The sequence below is a fragment of the Hyla sarda genome, chromosome 3, assembly GCF_029499605.1.
Source record: "Hyla sarda isolate aHylSar1 chromosome 3, aHylSar1.hap1, whole genome shotgun sequence".
Classification (NCBI taxonomy): domain Eukaryota; kingdom Metazoa; phylum Chordata; class Amphibia; order Anura; family Hylidae; genus Hyla; species Hyla sarda.
Genome location: NC_079191.1, coordinates 288,629,036 through 288,647,724, shown reverse-complemented (window position 1 = coordinate 288,647,724; position 18,689 = coordinate 288,629,036). Strand labels below are relative to the sequence as shown.

The window sequence follows — 18,689 nt, the reverse complement described above, 5'->3', positions numbered from 1 at the left end:
ACAGCTTAGATAACATGTGCTTACGGGGTGAAGCTAGACATATAATGTATCCATTTAAATGAAGGGTCAATTATAGTAAAAGCTCTTTGAGAATCTCTCCCACACAAAAATGATATTTTATACTGTAGAGGTGGTCTTGAATTGTCTGGGTCCCATAGAGATACTTTTTGTTAGCTGCTCTCCACTCTGGCTTTAGTTTAACAAGGAACCCACACACCCACCTAATAGCACATGTGGTCAGAGTTTGTCTTTATAAGACTTCATTGAGAAAAAAGAAATTGCTAATATTTTTCAATAATGTGAGAGGTACACTGCATTTAAACTAAATGCCTTTTCCCCCATGTTATAGCAAAAAGCTAAAGCTATGGTGATTGAAAATTTTATTTATGCTTTTAGACATTGTTTGGATGGTAACTACTGTTATCTATATTAAATTATTGATATTATTATTACTATTATCATTTAAGTATTATCATTATCTATTAATATATTTTTTGTGTATTAACCTATTTTATGATTGTCTTTATTCAACAGTGTTATGGAAAAAATGTTCAATATTTAATGTAAATCATTTAACATGTCTGGAAAAATAACCATAGCTAATATTTTATGCTATTGATGAAGGTATCATTTTTGCAATTTCCTTAAAGTGTTACGATCATTTCAGGTAACTTTTCAGAATAAGCTGTTCTGTGTGCTGTGTACATAAGTAATAGCTTTATTTCTGCCCATTATATAACCTGTTTATGACCTTTTTATTTTTCCCCTTGGTTACACCCCCCCCCCCCTTTATCTTTGTGCCAACTTTCAGTTCCAGAACAGCCTCTGTGAAGGCTCCCATATCACTACATACACACAGAAAACACCTCTCTGTAGCAAACTCTCAGAAGATGCAGCAACCTGGAAGACATATTAGAGCAGTATTTGAGCAGTCTAAACTGTCAATCCGGAATTTTTTGAGAAACAAGCCTGCAGACTCCGTGTCTGTGTTCTTCCTGCATTTCCTCTCCTTCCTACTTATCCCTCAGCCTCCATAAACTTCCTTCTCCATAAACTTCTACGGGCAGTGTTATATGATCTCAATAAACTTGGAAACCTGTCTTTAGAAAAGAAGGATAGTATGTGTTGGCAGATAATGTAGCCTGCTCAATATTTGAATAATATTAATAGTTTCTGGCCTTATCCTATGCTAACTTAAACAACTTTGGGTGCTTTCACAAGTGCATATTTTCTACTGCAGATCTGTTTCAGCAGATTTACTGCCCATTGAAATCAATGGACAGCAAAATCTGCAGCAGCAAATCTGCAGAAAAAATATACACATGTGAAGGTATCCTTATGGTATTTGTAGCTACCACTTCTACTGGAAGGCTGTTCCATGTATCCACTACTCTCTCAGTAAAGTAATCCTTCCTGGTATTACTTTTAAACCTTTGCCCCTCTAATTTAATTATGTTCTCTTGTGGTAGTTTTTCTTCTTTTAAATATACTACTCTCCTCCTTTACCGTGTTGATTCCCTTTATGTATTTAAAAGTTTCTATAATATTCTGTGTCATCCTTCTTCCAAACTATACATGCTAAGATTCATTAACCTTTCTTGGTAAGGCCCTTTCACACTGCCATTGCTCCCCGTCAAGAACGGCTGTTAAAGTCTCTTTTTTGTGTGACTTTAACAGCCATTCTCATGATGTCGAGCAGCGAGCAACAATGGGTCCCAACGGCTCCCTTTTAATATAATGGGGGCTGTCGGGCACCGTTATTTTTTAATGGGACTAGTGGGAGAAAAAGATGGCACATGCAGTAATTTTTCTCCTGCTTTGTCCCCGGGCTCCCCCGATGGCCGGCACACTGCCGTGTGCTAATGACAGTGTGAAAGAACCTTCTCTGCTGATTCATCTTCCTACACACCCAAGCATTCTGCTAGCATTCCTTACCGCTCTATTACATTGTCTGTATTTTTTAAATAATGACCCTTAAATCCCTCTTCTCAGATTACTTAGGTAAGGACAGTATCAAACATTCTATAATGTACTCTTGGGTTTTTTATGCCCAAGGTGCACGAAAGAGTTACTCTGCTACCCAGAGTGTTCACATCTATCGAAATTAAATTGTATGGTAAATATCGGAGGATGAGATGAATACATAGCATGGAATCAGCAGCACAAAATCTGCAATCTGTATCAGATTATGTACATGTAAATGTACCCTTAGTGGTGAGGAGATATAAATTTGTGATGGAAGAGAGCAGCCTTGAAAGAAGAGAAGGGAGCACTTTATCTATCTATCTATCTATCTATATATATATATATATATATATATATATATATAAAACTCAATGGCCGTGATTTACTAAGAGTGGAGTGTTTATTCTGGAATGATTTCAATATCACTTGTCTTTTTTTTTTCAGGCTTATTTACTATTCTGTCGCACATTTGTTTTTGTTTTTTCTGCCGCACGTTTTTTTGTGTCACACTAGTCAATTGTGTCGCACAAACTCAGAGCTAAATAAATTAGTTGTGAGAGTCAAAATGGTTTAGACTTGTTTATTTAACCCCTTAAGGACTGAGCCCTTTTTCACCTTAAGGACTCTGCCATTTTTTGCAAATCTGACCACTGTCACTTTAAACATTAATAACTCTGGAATGCTTTTAGTTATCATTCTGATTCCGAGAGTGTTTTTTCGTGACATATTCTACTTTAACGTAGTGGTAAAATTTTTTGGTAACTTGCATCCTTTCTTGGTGAAATATCCCAAAATTTGATGAAAAATTAGAAAATTTAGCATTTTTCTAACTTTGAAGCTCTCTGCTTGTAAGGAAAATGGATATTCAAAATATATTTTTTTTTATTCACATATACAATATGTCTACTTTATATTTGCATCATAAAATTGATGAGTTTTTACTTTTGGAAGACACCAGAGGGCTTCAAAGTTCAGCAGCATTTTTAAAATTTTTCACAAAATTTTGAAACTCGCTTTTTTTCAGGGACCAGTTCAGGTTTGAAGTGGATTTGAAGGGTCTTCATATTAGAAATACCCCATAAATGACCCCATTATAAAAACTGCACCCCCGAAAGTATTCAAAATGACATTCAGTAAGCGTTTTAACCCTTTACGGGTTTCACAGGAATAGCAGCAATGTGAAGGAGAAAATACACAATCTTCATTTTTTACACTCGCATGTTCTTGTAGACCCAATTTTTGAATTTTTGCAAGGGGTAAAAAGGAGAACATTTTTACTTGTATTTGAAACCCAATTTCTCTCGAGTAAGCACATACCTCATATGTCTATGTTAATTGTTCAGTGGGCGCAGTAGAGGGCTCAGAAGGGAAGGAGCGTCAAATGGTTTTTGGGGGGCATGTCACCTTTAGGAAGCCCCTATGGTGCCAGAACTGCAAAAAAACACACATGGCATACCATTTTGGAAACTAGACCCCTCGGGGAACGTAACAAGGGGTAATGTGAACCTTAATACCCCACAGGTGATTCACGACTTTTGCATATGTAAAAAAAAAAAAAAATTTTTTTACCTAAAATGCTTGGTTTCCCTAAAGTTTTACATTTTTAAAAAGGGTAATAGCAGAAAATACCCCCCAAAATTTGAAGCCCAATTTCTCCCGATTCAGAAAACACCCCATATGGGGGTGAAAAGTGCTCTGCTGGCGCACTACAGGTCTCAGAAGAGAAGGAGTCACATTTGGCTTTTTGAAAGCAAATTTTGCTCTGGGGGCATGCCGCATTTAGGAAGCCCCTATGGTGCCAGAACAGCAAAAAAAAAACACATGGCATACCATTTTGGAAACTAGACCCCTCGGGGAACGTAACAAGGGGTAATGTGAACCTTAATACCCCACAGGTGTTTCACGACTTGCATATGTAAAAAAAAATAAAAAAATTTACCTAAAATGCTTGGTTTCCCAAAAAAATTACATTTATACAAAGGGTTAAAGCAGAAAATACCCCCCAAAATTTGAAGCCCAATTTCTCCCGATTCAGAAAACACCCCATATGGGGGTGAAAAGTGCTCTGTTGGCGCACTACAGGTCTCAGAAGAGAAGGAGTCACATTTGGCTTTTTGAAAGCAAATTTTGCTCTGGGGGCATGCCGCATTTAGGAAGCCCCTATGGTGCCAGGACCGCAAAAAAACAACTCCATGGCATACCATTTTGGAAACTAGAGCCCTCGGGGAATGTAACAAGGGGTTAAGTGAACCTTAATACCCCACAGGCGTTTCACGACTATTGCATATGTAAAAAAAATAAAAACATTTTTACCTAAAATGCTTCTTGTCCAAAAAAATAAAATTTTTTAAAAAGGGTAAAAGCAGAAAATACCCCCCAAAATTTGAAGCCCAATTTCTCCCGAGTACGGCGATACCCCATATGTGGCCCTTAACTGTTGCCTTGAAATACGACAGGGCTCCAAAGTGAGAGCGCAATGCGCATTTGAGGCCTAAATTAGGGATTGCATAGGGGTGGACATAGGGGTATTCTACGCCAGTGATTCCCAAACAGGGTGCCTCCAGCTGTTGCAAAACTCCCAGCATGCCTGGACAGTCAACGGCTGTCAGACAATACTGGGAGTTGTTGTTTTGCAACAGCTGGAGGCTCCGTTTTGGAAACCATGGCGTACCAGACGTTTTTCATTTTTATTGGGGAGGGGAGGGGGGCTGTGTAGGGGTATGTGTATATGTAGTGTTTTTTACTTTTTATTTTATTTTTTGTGGTAGTGTAGTGTAGTGTTTTTAGGGTACAGTCGCACGGGCGGGGGGTTCACAGTAGTTTCTCGCTGGCAGTTTGAGCTGTTGCAGAAAATTTGCTGCAGCTCAAACTTGCAGCCCGATACTTACTGTAATCCTCCGCCCATGTGAGTGTACCCTGTACGTTCACATTGGGGGGGGACATCCAGCTGTTGCAAAACTACAATTCCCAGCATGCGCTGACAGACTGTACATGCTGAGAGTTTTAGTTTTGCAACAGCTGTAGGCACACTAGTTATGTATCACGGAGTTTGTGACCTTACTCAGTGTTTCAAAACCAGTGTGCCTACAGCTGTTGCAAAACTACAACTCCCAGCATGTACGGTGCATGGTGTAAGGTGACTGCTGGGAGTTGTAGTTTGCAACTGCTGGAGGCACACCGGTCGTGAAACACTGAGTTAGGTAAAAAAAAACAACTCTAAGTTTCACAACCAGTGTGCCTTCAGCTGTTGCAAAACTACAACTCTCAGCAGTCACCGACAGCCAACGGGCATGCTGGGAGTTGTAGTTATGCAACCAGCAGATGCACCACTACAACTCCCAGCATGCACTTTAGCTGTTTGTGCAAGCTGGGAGTTGCAGTTATACAACAGCTGAAGGTACACTTTTCCATAGAAAAAATGTGCCCCCAGCTGTTGCAAAACCATAAGTCCCAGCATGCCCATAAGGGAATGCTGGGAGTTGTGGTGGTCTGCCTCCTGCTGTTGCATAACTACAGCTCCCAGCATGCCCTTTTTGCATGCTGGGAGCTGTTGCTAAGCAACAGCAGGAGGCTGTAACTCACCTCCTGCTGCTGCTTCATCACAGGACTGTCCCTCGCCGCCGCCGTCGCTCCTGGGGCCCCGATCCCAACATGGACGCCGGGGATCGGGGTCCCCAGCACCCGGGGTCGTCTTCCCGCTCCCGCTCACGCCCTCCGGAAGAGGGGCGGAGCGGGTGCGGGAGTGACACCCGCAGCAGGCGCCCTGATTGGTCGGCCGGTAATCTGGCCGACGAATCAGGGCGATCGTGAGGTGGCACCAGTGCCACCTCACCTCTGCAGGCTCTGGCTGTTCGGGGCCGTCAGAGACGGCCCCGAACAGCCAGTAATTCCGGGTCACCGGGTCACTGAAGACCCGAATGACCCGGAATCGCCGCAGATCGCTGGACTGAATTGTCCAGCGATCTGCGGCGATCGCCGACATGGGGGGGCATAATGACCCCCCTGGGCGATATGCCGGGATGCCTGCTGAACGATTTCAGCAGGCATCCGGCTCCGGTCCCCAACCGGCTAGCGGTGGGGGCCGGAATTCCCACGGGCGTATGGATACGCCCTGCGTCCTTAAGGACTTGGGATGCAGGGCGTATCCATACGCCCTGCGTCCTTAAGAGGTTAAAAATGTTTTCATGAATCCAAAGTATTCATGTGTTATAATTTTTCAAACAATACAACAATTATCCTTGTTTATCAGCTTGGGTGTTAAATTGATTTAAACCTAATATCGCAAATGTGTAAAAAAGAAAAAAATATATATATATTAACTATCACAAAAGCATTCAATATTTTATTCTCAATATTTTTAAAAGTGTTGAACTGTACAAAATGTTTTCAGGTTAGAAAACACAATGGCAAACAGTCCCTTGTTAGAAATCACTCCATTTTTGGAATTTCACTCGGCCTCTTGGCTGTGGGTTATTGTGTGAGGCAAACTCACACTTTTTCTCGAGTGATTTTGGAAGTACTCCGAGTATTTTTTGTTTTTTGTCGGTAAAACGCCCATTTTTGCATAAAACACGCCCATTTCAGAGTGAAACAAAAACACTCTGAGTGTTTTCTAAAGTGTCGGTTGTGCGACAAAAATTGGGTTGCATAAATAGTCGCACAGACGTTGCGACTAAAATTTAGGCGCAATAACCGAGAAAAAAAGTCGGATGGACTTTAGTAAATGAGGGCCAATGTGTGTATGTGTGTATGTTCCAGCATCACGTCCAAACGGCTAAAGATATTAACATTAAACTTGGCACACATGTTACTTATATGTCAACAAGCTCTGGCTGAGTCTCACTGAAGCTTTGGTTTGTATTCTTAAGTCTTAACATCTGAGAAGTTTTATACGCAGAAGTTTAAATAGCAGGAGTTGTAAGCAGGACCCACTGTAACTGTAAGTATTACACACCCTTGATAAAAGTAGTTTTTCTTAATAGTTAATAACAGCTGTTTGTCACCAAGGATATGGACAGCAGGATTGGAGGTTTTCTTCAGTGCACATTGTGCCACATGTATACATCTCTGGAGCAGCAGCTTCAGGGTGAATACCGCTGTGACAAATGTGAGCATGTTGCCCACCTGGAAGCTCGTATTAGAGATCTAGAGGAGCAAAAGGCAACATTGAGGGCGATTGACAATCTTAGAGAGCAAGCAGTTAGTGGGGTAGAAATGGAGGTTGGAGAAACTAGCCAGGAGGCCCAAGTAGGGAGCTGGGTTAATGTAGTTAGAGGGACTGGAAAGGGGGCAAGGAAAAGGAAGGCCACTTCTGCTTCTGATCTCCCAAGTAAAATTGCCAAGTTGGGTGATGATGCGAGGGCCTCAGTATCAGAGATGGCAACCCTAGTGGATACTGGTCACCCTAACAGCCGGGGGAACAGCTCAACTAGTAGTGTGGGGGATGGTAACGCAGGTAGGCCAAGACAGTTAGTTGTGGTAGGGGATTCTATAATCAGGAAGACGGATAGAATAATTTGTCGCCAAGACCACCTCAACCGAATGGTTTGCTGTCTCCCTGGTGCCAGGGTCCGGCATGTGGTGGAAAGGATGGACAAATTACTAGGGGGGGCTGGGGATGACCCAGCTGTCGTGGTCCATGTGGGAACCAATGACAGAATACATGGTAGGTGGAGGTCCTTGAAGAATAATTACAAGGAATTAGGTGCCAAGCTGAAGGGAAGGACCTCTAAGGTTGTGTTCTCTGGAATACTTCCTGTGCCATGCACATCGCAGGAAAGACAGCGGGAGCTTAGGGAGTTAAATGCATGGCTTAAGTCGTGGTGTAAGGGGGAAGGGTTTGGGTTTTTAGAGCACTGGGCTGACTTTTCATTGGGGTACAAACTCTATTCTACAGATAGTTTGCACCTGAATGGAAGGGGGTCCGCTGTGCTGGGGGAGAGAATCCTGGAAGGGGTGGGTGAGTATTTAAACTAGGTGAGTGGGGGGAGGATAATAAAGCAAAGAAAGCAGACAGTGGGATGGATAGGTTAGAGAGGGGTCAGGACATAATGGTGGGTGGAGAGGAGTCCTGTGGGGGGAGGTTAAGAGCAGTGGATAAGGAGATCCATGGGTTACAAACCAGCTGTAAAAATAAATGTAGCCCGAAAAATTGTAATCCCAATAATTCAAAAAATTCCATTAGCCCCAATAACTCAATAACTACAATAAGCCCCATTAACGAAAAAAATACCATTAGCCCCAATAACTTAAATAATAACGTTAGACCCAAGAACTCAAAAAATCCCATTAGCCCCAAATATTTAAATAGTACAATTAGCACTTATATTCTCACTAATGGGATTTTCTGAGTTATTGGGGTTAATGTTATTATTTGAGTTATAAGTGCTAATTGTACTATTTAAATATTTGGGGCTAATGGGATTTTTTGAGTTATTGGGGTTAATGTTATTATTTGAGTTATATGTGTAAAACTTAATGGAAATTTAAAGTGTGTTCACAAATGCCAGAAGCCTAGCAAATAAAATTGGGGAGCTTGAGGCCTTGATACTGGAGGAACATATTGATATAGTTGGGGTCACTGAGACATGGCTGGACTCCTCGCATGACTGGGCTGTTAATCTGCAGTGGTTTACATTGTTTCGCAAGGATAGAATGAACAGAAAAGGTGGTGGAGTCTGTCTGTATGTAAGAAGTGGTATGAAAGTCAGTGTGAACGATGCCATAGTTTGTGATGATTCTGAGGATGTGGAATCATTGTGGGTAGAATTACAAAAGGAGGGAAATATTGAAAAAATAGTATTTGGTGTAATCTACAGACCCCCTAATATCACTGAAGAGATAGAAGGTCAGCTGTATAAACAAATAGAGAGGGCTGCCCGGGCAGGTACAGTGGTAATAATGGGAGATTTTAACTATCCAGATATAGATTGGGGCCGGGGGCTGGCTAAAACTACAAAGGGCAGAAAATTCCTAAATTTATTGCAGGATAATTTTATGGGCCAGTTTGTGGAGGACCCAACAAGAAGTGATGCCTTGTTGGATCCGATCATTTCCAACAACGCAGAGCTGGTTGGAAATGTAACTGTGCGGGAAAACCTTGGTAATAGCGACAACAATATAGTTACTTTTGACTTAAAATGTAGAAAACAAAGACATACGTTGAAGGCAAAAACATATAACTTTAAAAAGGGAAATTTCCCTGGGCTGAGAGCTGCACTACAGGACATAGACTGGGGGAGGTGTTCTCAAATACTGATACAGAAGGTAAATGGAACATCTTTAAATCAACTCTAAATAACTATACAGCTAAATATATACCAAAGGGGAACAAATATAAAGGATTAAAACTAAATCCTACATGGCTGACAAATGATGTTAAAAGAGCAATAAACAACAAAAAAATAGCCTTCAAAAAATTCAAATCTGATGGGTCAGCTATAACATTTAAACAGTACAAGGAGCTTAATAAAATCTGTAAAAATGTAATAAAAACAGCAAAAATTCAAAATGAGAGACAGGTGGCCAAGGAAAGCAAAACTAATCCTAAATATTTTTTTAGATATATAAATACAAAAAACCAAGGACAGAGCATGTAGGACCCCTTAATAATGATAATGGGGAGGTTGTCACGGGCGATCAAGAGAAGGCGGAGCTACTGAATGGGTTCTTTAGTTCTGTATATACTATGGAAGAAGGAGCTGTCATTGGCCAGGTCAGTGCTGGTAACACATCATGTAATGTACTGAACTGGCTTAATGTAGAGATGGTACAAGGTAAGTTAAGTAAAGTAAATGTAAGCAAATCTCCAGGACCGGATGGACTACACCCAAGAGTTCTTAGAGAGGTAAGTTCAGTAATATCTGTACCCTTGTTCATGATATTTAGAGATTCACTGGTGTCTGGTATTGTGCCAAGGGACTGGCGCAAGGCTAATGTGGTACCAATCTTCAAAAAGGGCTCTAGGTCTTCGCCAGGCAATTATAGACCGGTAAGTTTAACGTGCATTGTGGGTAAATTGTTTGAAGGACTTATACGGGATTACATACAGGAATACATAGGGGATAATAGTATTATAAGTGATAGCCAGCATGGGTTTACTAAGGATAGAAGTTGTCAAACCAATCTAATTTGCTTTTATGAAGAGGTGAGTAGAAGCCTTGACAGAGGAATGGCTGTGGATATAGTGTTTCTGGATTTTGCTAAAGCGTTTGATACTGTCCCTTATAGACGTCTGACAGGTAAGTTAAGGTCTTTGGGCTTGGAAACTTTAGTTTGTAACTGGATTGAACACTGGCTCATGGATCGTACCCAGAGAGTGGTGGTCAATGATTCGTACTCTGGTTGGTCCCCGGTTGTTAGTGGTGTACCCCAAGGTTCTGTACTGGGCCCGCTGTTGTTTAATTTATTTATCAATGATATAGAGGGTGGTATTAACAGCTCTGTTTCTATCTTTGCAGATGAAACCAAGCTTTGTAGCACGGTACAGTCTATAGAGGATGTGCATAAGTTACAAGATGACTTGGATAGACTAAGTGTCTGGGCATCCACTTGGCAAATGAGGTTCAATGTGGATAAATGTAAAGTTATGCATCTGGGTACTAATAACATGCATGCATCGTATGTCTTAGGGGGAATTAAACTGGCAGAGTCACTGGTAGAGAAGGATCTGGGTGTACTTGTAGATCACAGACTACAGAATAGCATGCAATGTCAGGCTGCTGCTTCTAAAGCTAGCAGGATATTGTCATGTATAAAAAGAGGCATGGACTCAAGGGACAGGGACATAATACTCCCCCTTTTATAAAGCATTGGTACGGCCTCACCTCGAATATGCTGTTTAGTTTTGGTCGCCTGTTCATAAAAGGGACACTGCGGAGCTGGAAAGGGTGCAGAGACGTGCTACTAAACTAATATGGGGCATGGAACATCTTAGCTATGAGGAGCGATTAAAGGAGTTACAATTGTTTAGTCTTGAGAAGAGACATTTAAGGGGGGATATGATAAACGTATATAAGTATATAAATGGCCCATACAAAAAATATGGAGAAAAACTGTTCCAGATTAAACCCCCCCAAAGGACGAGGGGGCACTCCCTCCGTCTGGAGAAGAAAAGGTTTAGTCTAAAGGAGTGACACGCCTTCTTTACCGTGAGGACTGTGAATTTATGGAACGGTCTACCTCAGGAACTGGTCACAGCAGGAACAATTAACAGCTTTAAAACAGGGTTAGATACATTCCTGGAACAAAATAACATGAATGCTTATGCAGAATTATAAAACTACATCCCTTCCCCTTATCCCCTTACACCCTTCCCTTCAATTCCCTGGTTGGACTTGATGGACGTATGTCTTTTTTCAACCATACTAACTATGTAACAACAAACATAGGTTAGGTGATTTAACCCGTACTCACCCCTATTTGCCAGGGGCGGGGTTTATGTTTAAAATCCCATACAAGTCAATGGGAAATATATGTTACTGCATAACTTCCAAACAGCTGGACATATTTTGATAATACTTGGTCACATATATGTCCACTTAAAATATAGGATAGTTAATTTAACCCTTAACTACCCCCATTTGTGAGGGTTGGGGTTTTCTGTTTTAAAGTCCCATGCAAATCAATGGGAAATGCATGTTCCCACATAACTTCCATACGGCTGGAGATATTTCAATACCTGGTACATATATTACGGGTCGGGATATGAGGTCGGGATATGAGGTCAGGATAGGAGGTCGGGATAGGAGGTCGGGATAGGAGGTCGGGATAGGAGGTCGGGATAGGAGGTCGGGATAGGAGGACAGGATAGGGAGACGGGATAGGAGGTCGGGTTAAGAGGACGGGATAGGAGGTGGGGATAGAAGGACGGGATAGGAGGTCGTGATAGGAGGACGGGATATGAGGACAGGATATGAGGATGGGATATGAGGTCGAGATATGATGACGGGATAAGAGTTCGGGATATGGGGTTGGGATATGACAACAATACATGAGGACGGGTTATGAAGTCAAAAGCTTCCTCCTTTGTTTATTTTCCTCCCCAACAAGCATTAGGAAGGAAAAACCAGGCAACGCCGGGTACTCAGCTAGTATATATATATAAAACTCAATGTGTGTGTGTGTGTGTTTGTATGTGTGTATGTTCCACAATCACGTCCAAATGGCTAAAGATATTAACATGAAACTTGGCACACATCGTACTTATATGTCAACAACAAACATAGGATAGGAATTTTAACCCTTACTCACCCCCATTTGCCAGGGTCGGGGTTTTAGTTTAAAGTCCCATACAAGTCTATGGGAAATATATGTTACTGCATAACTTCCAAACGGCTGGAGATATTTTGATAATACTTGTTCACATGTTACTTATATGTCCACTTAAAATATAGGATAGTTAATTTTACCCTTAACTACCCCCATTTGTGAGGGTCGGGGTTTTTGTAAAGTCCCATGCAAATCAATGGGAAATGCATGTTCCCACATAACTTCTGTACGGCTGGAGATATTTCAATACCTGGCACACATATTACGGGTCAGGATAGGAGGTAAGGATAGGAGGTCGAGATAGGAGGACGGGATATGAGGACAAGATATGAGGACAGGATAGGAGATCGGGATAGGAGGTCGGGATAGGAGGTAAATAAAGGAGGTCGGGTTAGGAGGTCGAGATAGGAGGACGGGATAGGAGGACAGGATATGGGGTTGGGATAGGACAACAATATATGAGGACGGGATATGAAGTCAAAAGCTTCCTCCATGGTTTATTTTCCTCCCCAACAAGGATTAGGAAGGAAAAACCGGGCAATGCTGGGTACTCAGCTAGTCTATATATATATATATATATATATATATATATATATATATATACACCGTATTTATCGTGGTATACCACGCACCGGCCTATAACACGCACCCTCATTTTACCAAGGATATTTGGGTAAAAAAAGTTTTTTACCCAAATATCCATGTTAAAATGAGGGTGCGTGTGTGCGCGTGTATACCCCGATAAACCCCCAGGAAAGGCAGGGGGAGAGAGGCCGTCGCTGCCCGCTTCTCTCCCCCTGCCTTTCCTGGGGTCTAGAGCCCTGCTGCCGGCCCTTCTCACCCCCTGGCTATCAGCGCCGCTGCCCGTTCTGTCCCCCTGACTATCGGTGCCGGCGCCGATAGCCATGGGGAGAGAAGCGGCGCCGACAGCCAGGGGGAGAGAAGTGGCAGCGGCACACATTGCCGGCGCTGCTGCCCCATTGCCTCCCCCCATCCCTGGTGGCATAATTACCTGGGTCGGGTCCGCGCTGCTGCAGGCCTCCGGCGCGCGTCCCCTGCGTCGTTGCTATGCACGGCGCATGACGTCAGTGCGCCGCGCCGTGCAGCGCATAGCAACGACGCCGGGGACGCACGCCGGAGGCCTGCAGCAGCGCGGACCCGACCCAGGTAATTATGCCACCGATAGTCAGGGGGACAGAACGGGCAGCGGCGCCGATAGCCAGGGGGAGAGAAGGGCCGGCAGCAGCGCTCTAGACCCCAGGAAAGGCAGGGGGAGAGAAGCAGGCAGCGACGGCCTCTCTCCCCCTGCCTTTCCTGGGAGTGTATCGGCGTATAACACGCACATAGACTTTAGGCTAAAAATGTTAGCCTAAAAAGTGCGTGTTATATGCCGATAAATACGGTATGTGTGTGTGTGTGAGTGTATGTATGTATGTTCCACAATCACGTCCAAATGGCTAAAGATATTAACATGAAACTTGGCACACATCTTACTTATATGTCAACAACAAACATAGGATAGGTAATTTAACCCTTACTCACCCCCATTTGCCAGGGTAAGGTTTTTTGTTTAAAGTCCCAAACATGTTTATGGGAAATATATGTTACTGCATAACTTCCAAATGGCTGGATATATTTTGATAATACTTGGTCACATGTTACTTACCGTATATACTCGAGTATAGGCTGAGTTTTTCAGCACGATTTTTCGTGCTGAAAACACCCCCCTCGGCTTATACTCGAGTGAACTCCCCCACCCGCAGTGGTCTTCAACCTGCGGACCTCCAGAGGTTTCAAAACTACAACTCACAGCAAGCCCGGGCAGCCATCGGCTGTCCGGGCTTGCTGGGAGTTGTAGTTTTGAAACCTCCGGAGGTCCACAGGTTGAAGACCACTGCGGCCTTCAACATCATCCAGCCCCCTCTCACCCCCTTTAGTTCTGAGTACTCACCTCCGCTCGGCGCTGGTCCGGTCCTGCAGGACTGTCCGGTGAGGAGGTGATCCGGTGGGATACTGGTTCCGGGCTGCTATCTTCACCGGGGAGGCCTCTTCTAAGCGCTTCGGGCCCGGCCTCAGAATAGTCACGTTGCTGTGACAACGACGCAGAGGTGCGTTCATTGCGAACGTAATTCTGCGTCATTGCCAAGGCAACGGCTCTATTCCGGGCCGGAAGCGCGGAGAAGAGGCGCCCCCGGTGAAGATAGCAGCCCGGACCACCTCCCCACCGGACCACCTCCCCACCGGACCACCTCCTCACCGGACCACCTCCTCACCGGACAGTCCTGCAGGACCGGACCAGCGCCGAGCGGAGGTGAGTACTCAGAACTAAAGGGGGTGAGAGGGGGGCTGGATGATGTTGAAGGCCGCAGTGGTCTTCAACCTGCGGACCTCCGGAGGTTTCAAAACTACAACTCCCAGCAAGCCCGGACAGCCGATGGCTGCCCGGGCTTGCTGGGAGTTGTAGTTTTGAAACCTCTGGAGGTCCGCAGGTTGAAGACCACTGAGGGCGAATGATGAGAAGAGGATGATGAAGGGGGGGTGTGGGGATGATGAAGGGGGGGGGGGGTGTGGGATGATAAGGGGATGATGAAGGGGGGATGTGTGGGATGATAAGGGGATGATGAAGGGGGGATGTGTGGGATGATAAGGGGATGATGAAGGGGGGATGTGTGGGATGATAAGGGGATGATGAAGGGGGGATGTGTGGGATGATAAGGGGATGATGAAGGGGGGATGTGTGGGATGATAAGGGGATGATGAAGGGGGGATGTGTGGGATGATAAGGGGATGATGAAGGGGGGATGTGTGGGATGATAAGGGGATGATGAAGGGGGGATGTGTGGGATGATAAGGGGATGATGAAGGGGGGATGTGTGGGATGATAAGGGGATGATGAAGGGGGGATGTGTGGGATGATGACAAGGGGATGATGATGAGGATGTTAATGACGGGTCTGGATGATGACAGGGGGGGATGAGGTATTTCCCACCCTAGGCTTATACTCGAGTCAATAACTTTTCCTGGGATTTTGGGTTAAAATTAGGGGTCTCGGCTTATACTCGGGTCGGCTTATACTCGAGTATATACGGTATATGTCCACTTTAAATATAGGATAGTTAATTTAACCCTTAACTACCCCCATTTGTGATGGTCGGGTTTTTTTTTTTTTTAAAGTCCCTTGCAAATCTATGGGAAATGTATGTTCCCACATAACTTCCGTACGGCTGGAGATATTTCAATAATACCTGATACACATATTACTTATATGTCAAAAATATATGATAGTTAAATTAAGCCTTACTTACACCCTTATATAACAGATGTGTTTTTGTTTCAAGTCTCATGCAAGTATATGGGACTTCCAGTACCTTACTCCAAAAGCTCCACTCTGCATCATCTGGTGAATGTGTTACTCCGGCTTACAAGCCACACCCCATCTCATAAAGAGACGCCAACTGTTTAAGACCCACCCCTTTTATTATCAACCCTATTTGTGCATCAGTCTGGCTTGCAAATCATGCCCAGTCCCACAAAGCTACTTCCCCTTCTATTTTCAGCTTATAATATCTTCATCATAAATCAGTCCCACCTGAGGACAGGATATGAGTATGGGACATAACGACAGGATATAAGGACAGCATATGATGAAGGGATATGAGGTCGGGATATGTGGACATCATATGAGGATGGGATATGAGGACGGGATAGGAGGACTGGATATGAGGATGGGATATGAGGTCAGGATATGAGGATGGGATATTGGGACAGGCTATAAGGACGATATAGGAGGACAGGATATGAGGTTGAGATAGGACAGGATATAAAGTTGGCATATGATGTCGGGTAAGGAGGTAAGGATAGGAGGTCAGGATATGAGGTTGGATAAGAGGACAGGATAGGAGGTTGAGATATGAGGACGGGATATGGTGACGGAATATGGGGTTGGGATATGACAACAATATATGAGGATGGGATATGAAGTCAAAAGCTTCCTCCTTTGTTGATTTTCCTCCCCATCAAGGACTAGGAAGGAAAAACCGGGCAACGCCGGGTACTCAGCTAGTAAAATATAACAGAATTTCTGTTAGTTGCTCGTTTTATTGATTTATTTAAAGTTGTTTGAAATGACAGTTACACTTTAAGCTTGATATGACGTCTTAATTATAATAATTCATGCAAATGGGCGTGTTCATACACTGCAGACTTGTTACAGAGTTAATCAGGAAAATCTGTCAAACATACAAGCAAACAGTAAATATCAAAACGGGCTTGTTATCATGGCACCATATTTTACCTTCAAGACAAAAAGGTCTGGCGTTTCCGTTTTCTTTGCATGTCCCATACATAGTAACATAGTAACAGTTCATGAGGTTGAAAAAAAGACCATAGTCCATCAAGTTCAACCTATATCCCTAATGAGTCCCTACTGAGTTGAGTTGATCCAGAGAAAGGCAAAAAAAAACTCATACTAGAGGTAAAAATTCCTTCCCTACTCCAAATATGGCTGACATACTAGATTTATAGGGATAGAACGTTGATCCAGGGATTTATTCTAAGTAACCAGCGATGTTATTACTCTCCAAGAATGCATCCAGACCCGTTTTGAACTCTTTTACAAAGTTCACCATGACCACCTCCTCAGGCAGAGAATTCCACAGTCTCACTGCTCTTACAGTAAAGAACCACCGTCTGTGCTGGTGTAGAAACCTTCTTTCCTCTAGATGTAGAGGATGCCCCCTTGTTATAGATACAGTCCTGGGTATAAATAGATCATAGGAGAGGTCTCTGTACTGCACTCTCATATATTTATACATAGTTATTAGGTCGCCCCTAAGCCTTCTTTTTTCTAAACTAAATAACCCTAATTCTTATAATCTTTCTGGGTACTGTAGTCCTCCCATTCCCCGTATTACCCTGGTTGCCCGTCTTTGAACCCTCTCCAGCTCCACTATATCTTTCTTGTACTCTGGTGCCCAGTACTGTACACCGTATTCCATGTGTGGTCTAACTAGTGATTTGTACAGCGGTAGAATTATTTCCTTGTCTTGGGCATCTATGCCCCTATTGATGCACCCCATGATTTTATTAGCCTTGGCAGCAGCTGCCCGACACTGGTCACTACAGCTAAATTTATTATTAACTAAGACTCCTAAGTCCTTTTCCATGTCAGCCAAGTGTTCTCCGATTTAATACATAATCCCAGCCCGGATTTTTCCTCCACATGTGCATTACCTTACATTTTTCAGCGTTGAACCTCATTGGCCACTTCCCAGCCCAAACCTCCAACCTATCCAGATCAATTTGTAACAGTGCACTGTCCTCTATAGTGTTTACAGCTTTACAGAGTTTAGTATCATCTGTAAAGATTGCTACTTTACTATTCAACCCCTCTACAAGGTCATTAATAAATATATTAAACAGAACAGGACCCAAGACTGACCCCTGTGGTACCCCACTAGTAACAGTCACCACATCAGAATAAGTACCATTAATAACCACCCTATATTTGCTATCACTGAGCCAGTTACTTACCCACTTACACACATTCTCCCCCAGACCCATCCTTCTCATTTTATGCACCAACCTTTTATGAGGCACCGTATCAAATGCACCCTCCATTAATTTACTGTCAATGCAGTTTCCTGATGAGAGGGGTCCTGAACAGTTTTTTACCAATAGAAAAAGAATGGGACCAATCAGGATGGTGCTCCCTTCCTCCAAGGGCACCATCTCAGAGACATGCCAAACGTTTTGATCAGTCAGGGTCTGAGTGTTGAGAGCCCAATAGATCAGATGAACAAGTGAGGAGAAGTGCGCTAAATTTCCTCATCGGTGCACTGAGACCATGACCGATGAAGACTTGTCTCTTTTCTCGTCTCTGTTATGTCCAAAGTTTTTTTGTAATCATAGGTACACTTTAAGTGTTATTTGAAAAACATTCTAGAAGTTACCTGATGTATTTGAAGCAACTGAGTGGAAAGAGGCATAAAAGCCTGGCAACTGCACAGATGAGTCACTTCTAAATTCAATTCCAATAATATTAGAAGATGAATAATAAGAAGAGTTTGTGGAGGTGCAAATAGTGGTTAGTTTAGAAGAGTTTCCAGGAAAGCCATCATATATTTTTACCCAATCATAAACACAGCCATTGGAAGGCTCTAGTCTGCAAATAACAAGAAAGAAGGGCTATTTAGTTTTGGAATATTTGAACAGTTTGTAGAAATGGGACACATTCATAGCAAAAGACTAGGAAATAAGTTGTATATTTACTTAAAGGGGTACTCCGCCCCTAGACATCTTATCCCCTATCCAAAGGATAGGGGGTAAGATGTCAGATTGCCGCGGTCCCGCTGCTGGGGAGCCCCGGGATCCCCGCTGCGGCACTGCGTTATCATTACAGCACAGAGCGAGTTCGCTCTGCATGTAATGATGGGCAATACAGGGGCCGGAGCATC

At 43.3% G+C, this 18,689-nt stretch overlaps 1 protein-coding gene across 1 annotated transcript in view; it reads right to left on the bottom strand.

Annotated features, from left to right (window-relative positions):
• The window catches only part of DMBT1 (deleted in malignant brain tumors 1), a 222,876-nt gene that overhangs the window by 100,832 nt on the left and 103,355 nt on the right, over window positions 1-18,689 (bottom strand). The window contains exons 8-9 of the mRNA XM_056563617.1: window positions 18,178-18,397; window positions 867-900 (exon numbers count right to left, since the gene is read on the bottom strand). Of these exons, the coding sequence (XP_056419592.1) occupies window positions 867-900; window positions 18,178-18,397 (254 nt within the window). The remainder of the gene's footprint in view (window positions 1-866; window positions 901-18,177; window positions 18,398-18,689) is intronic.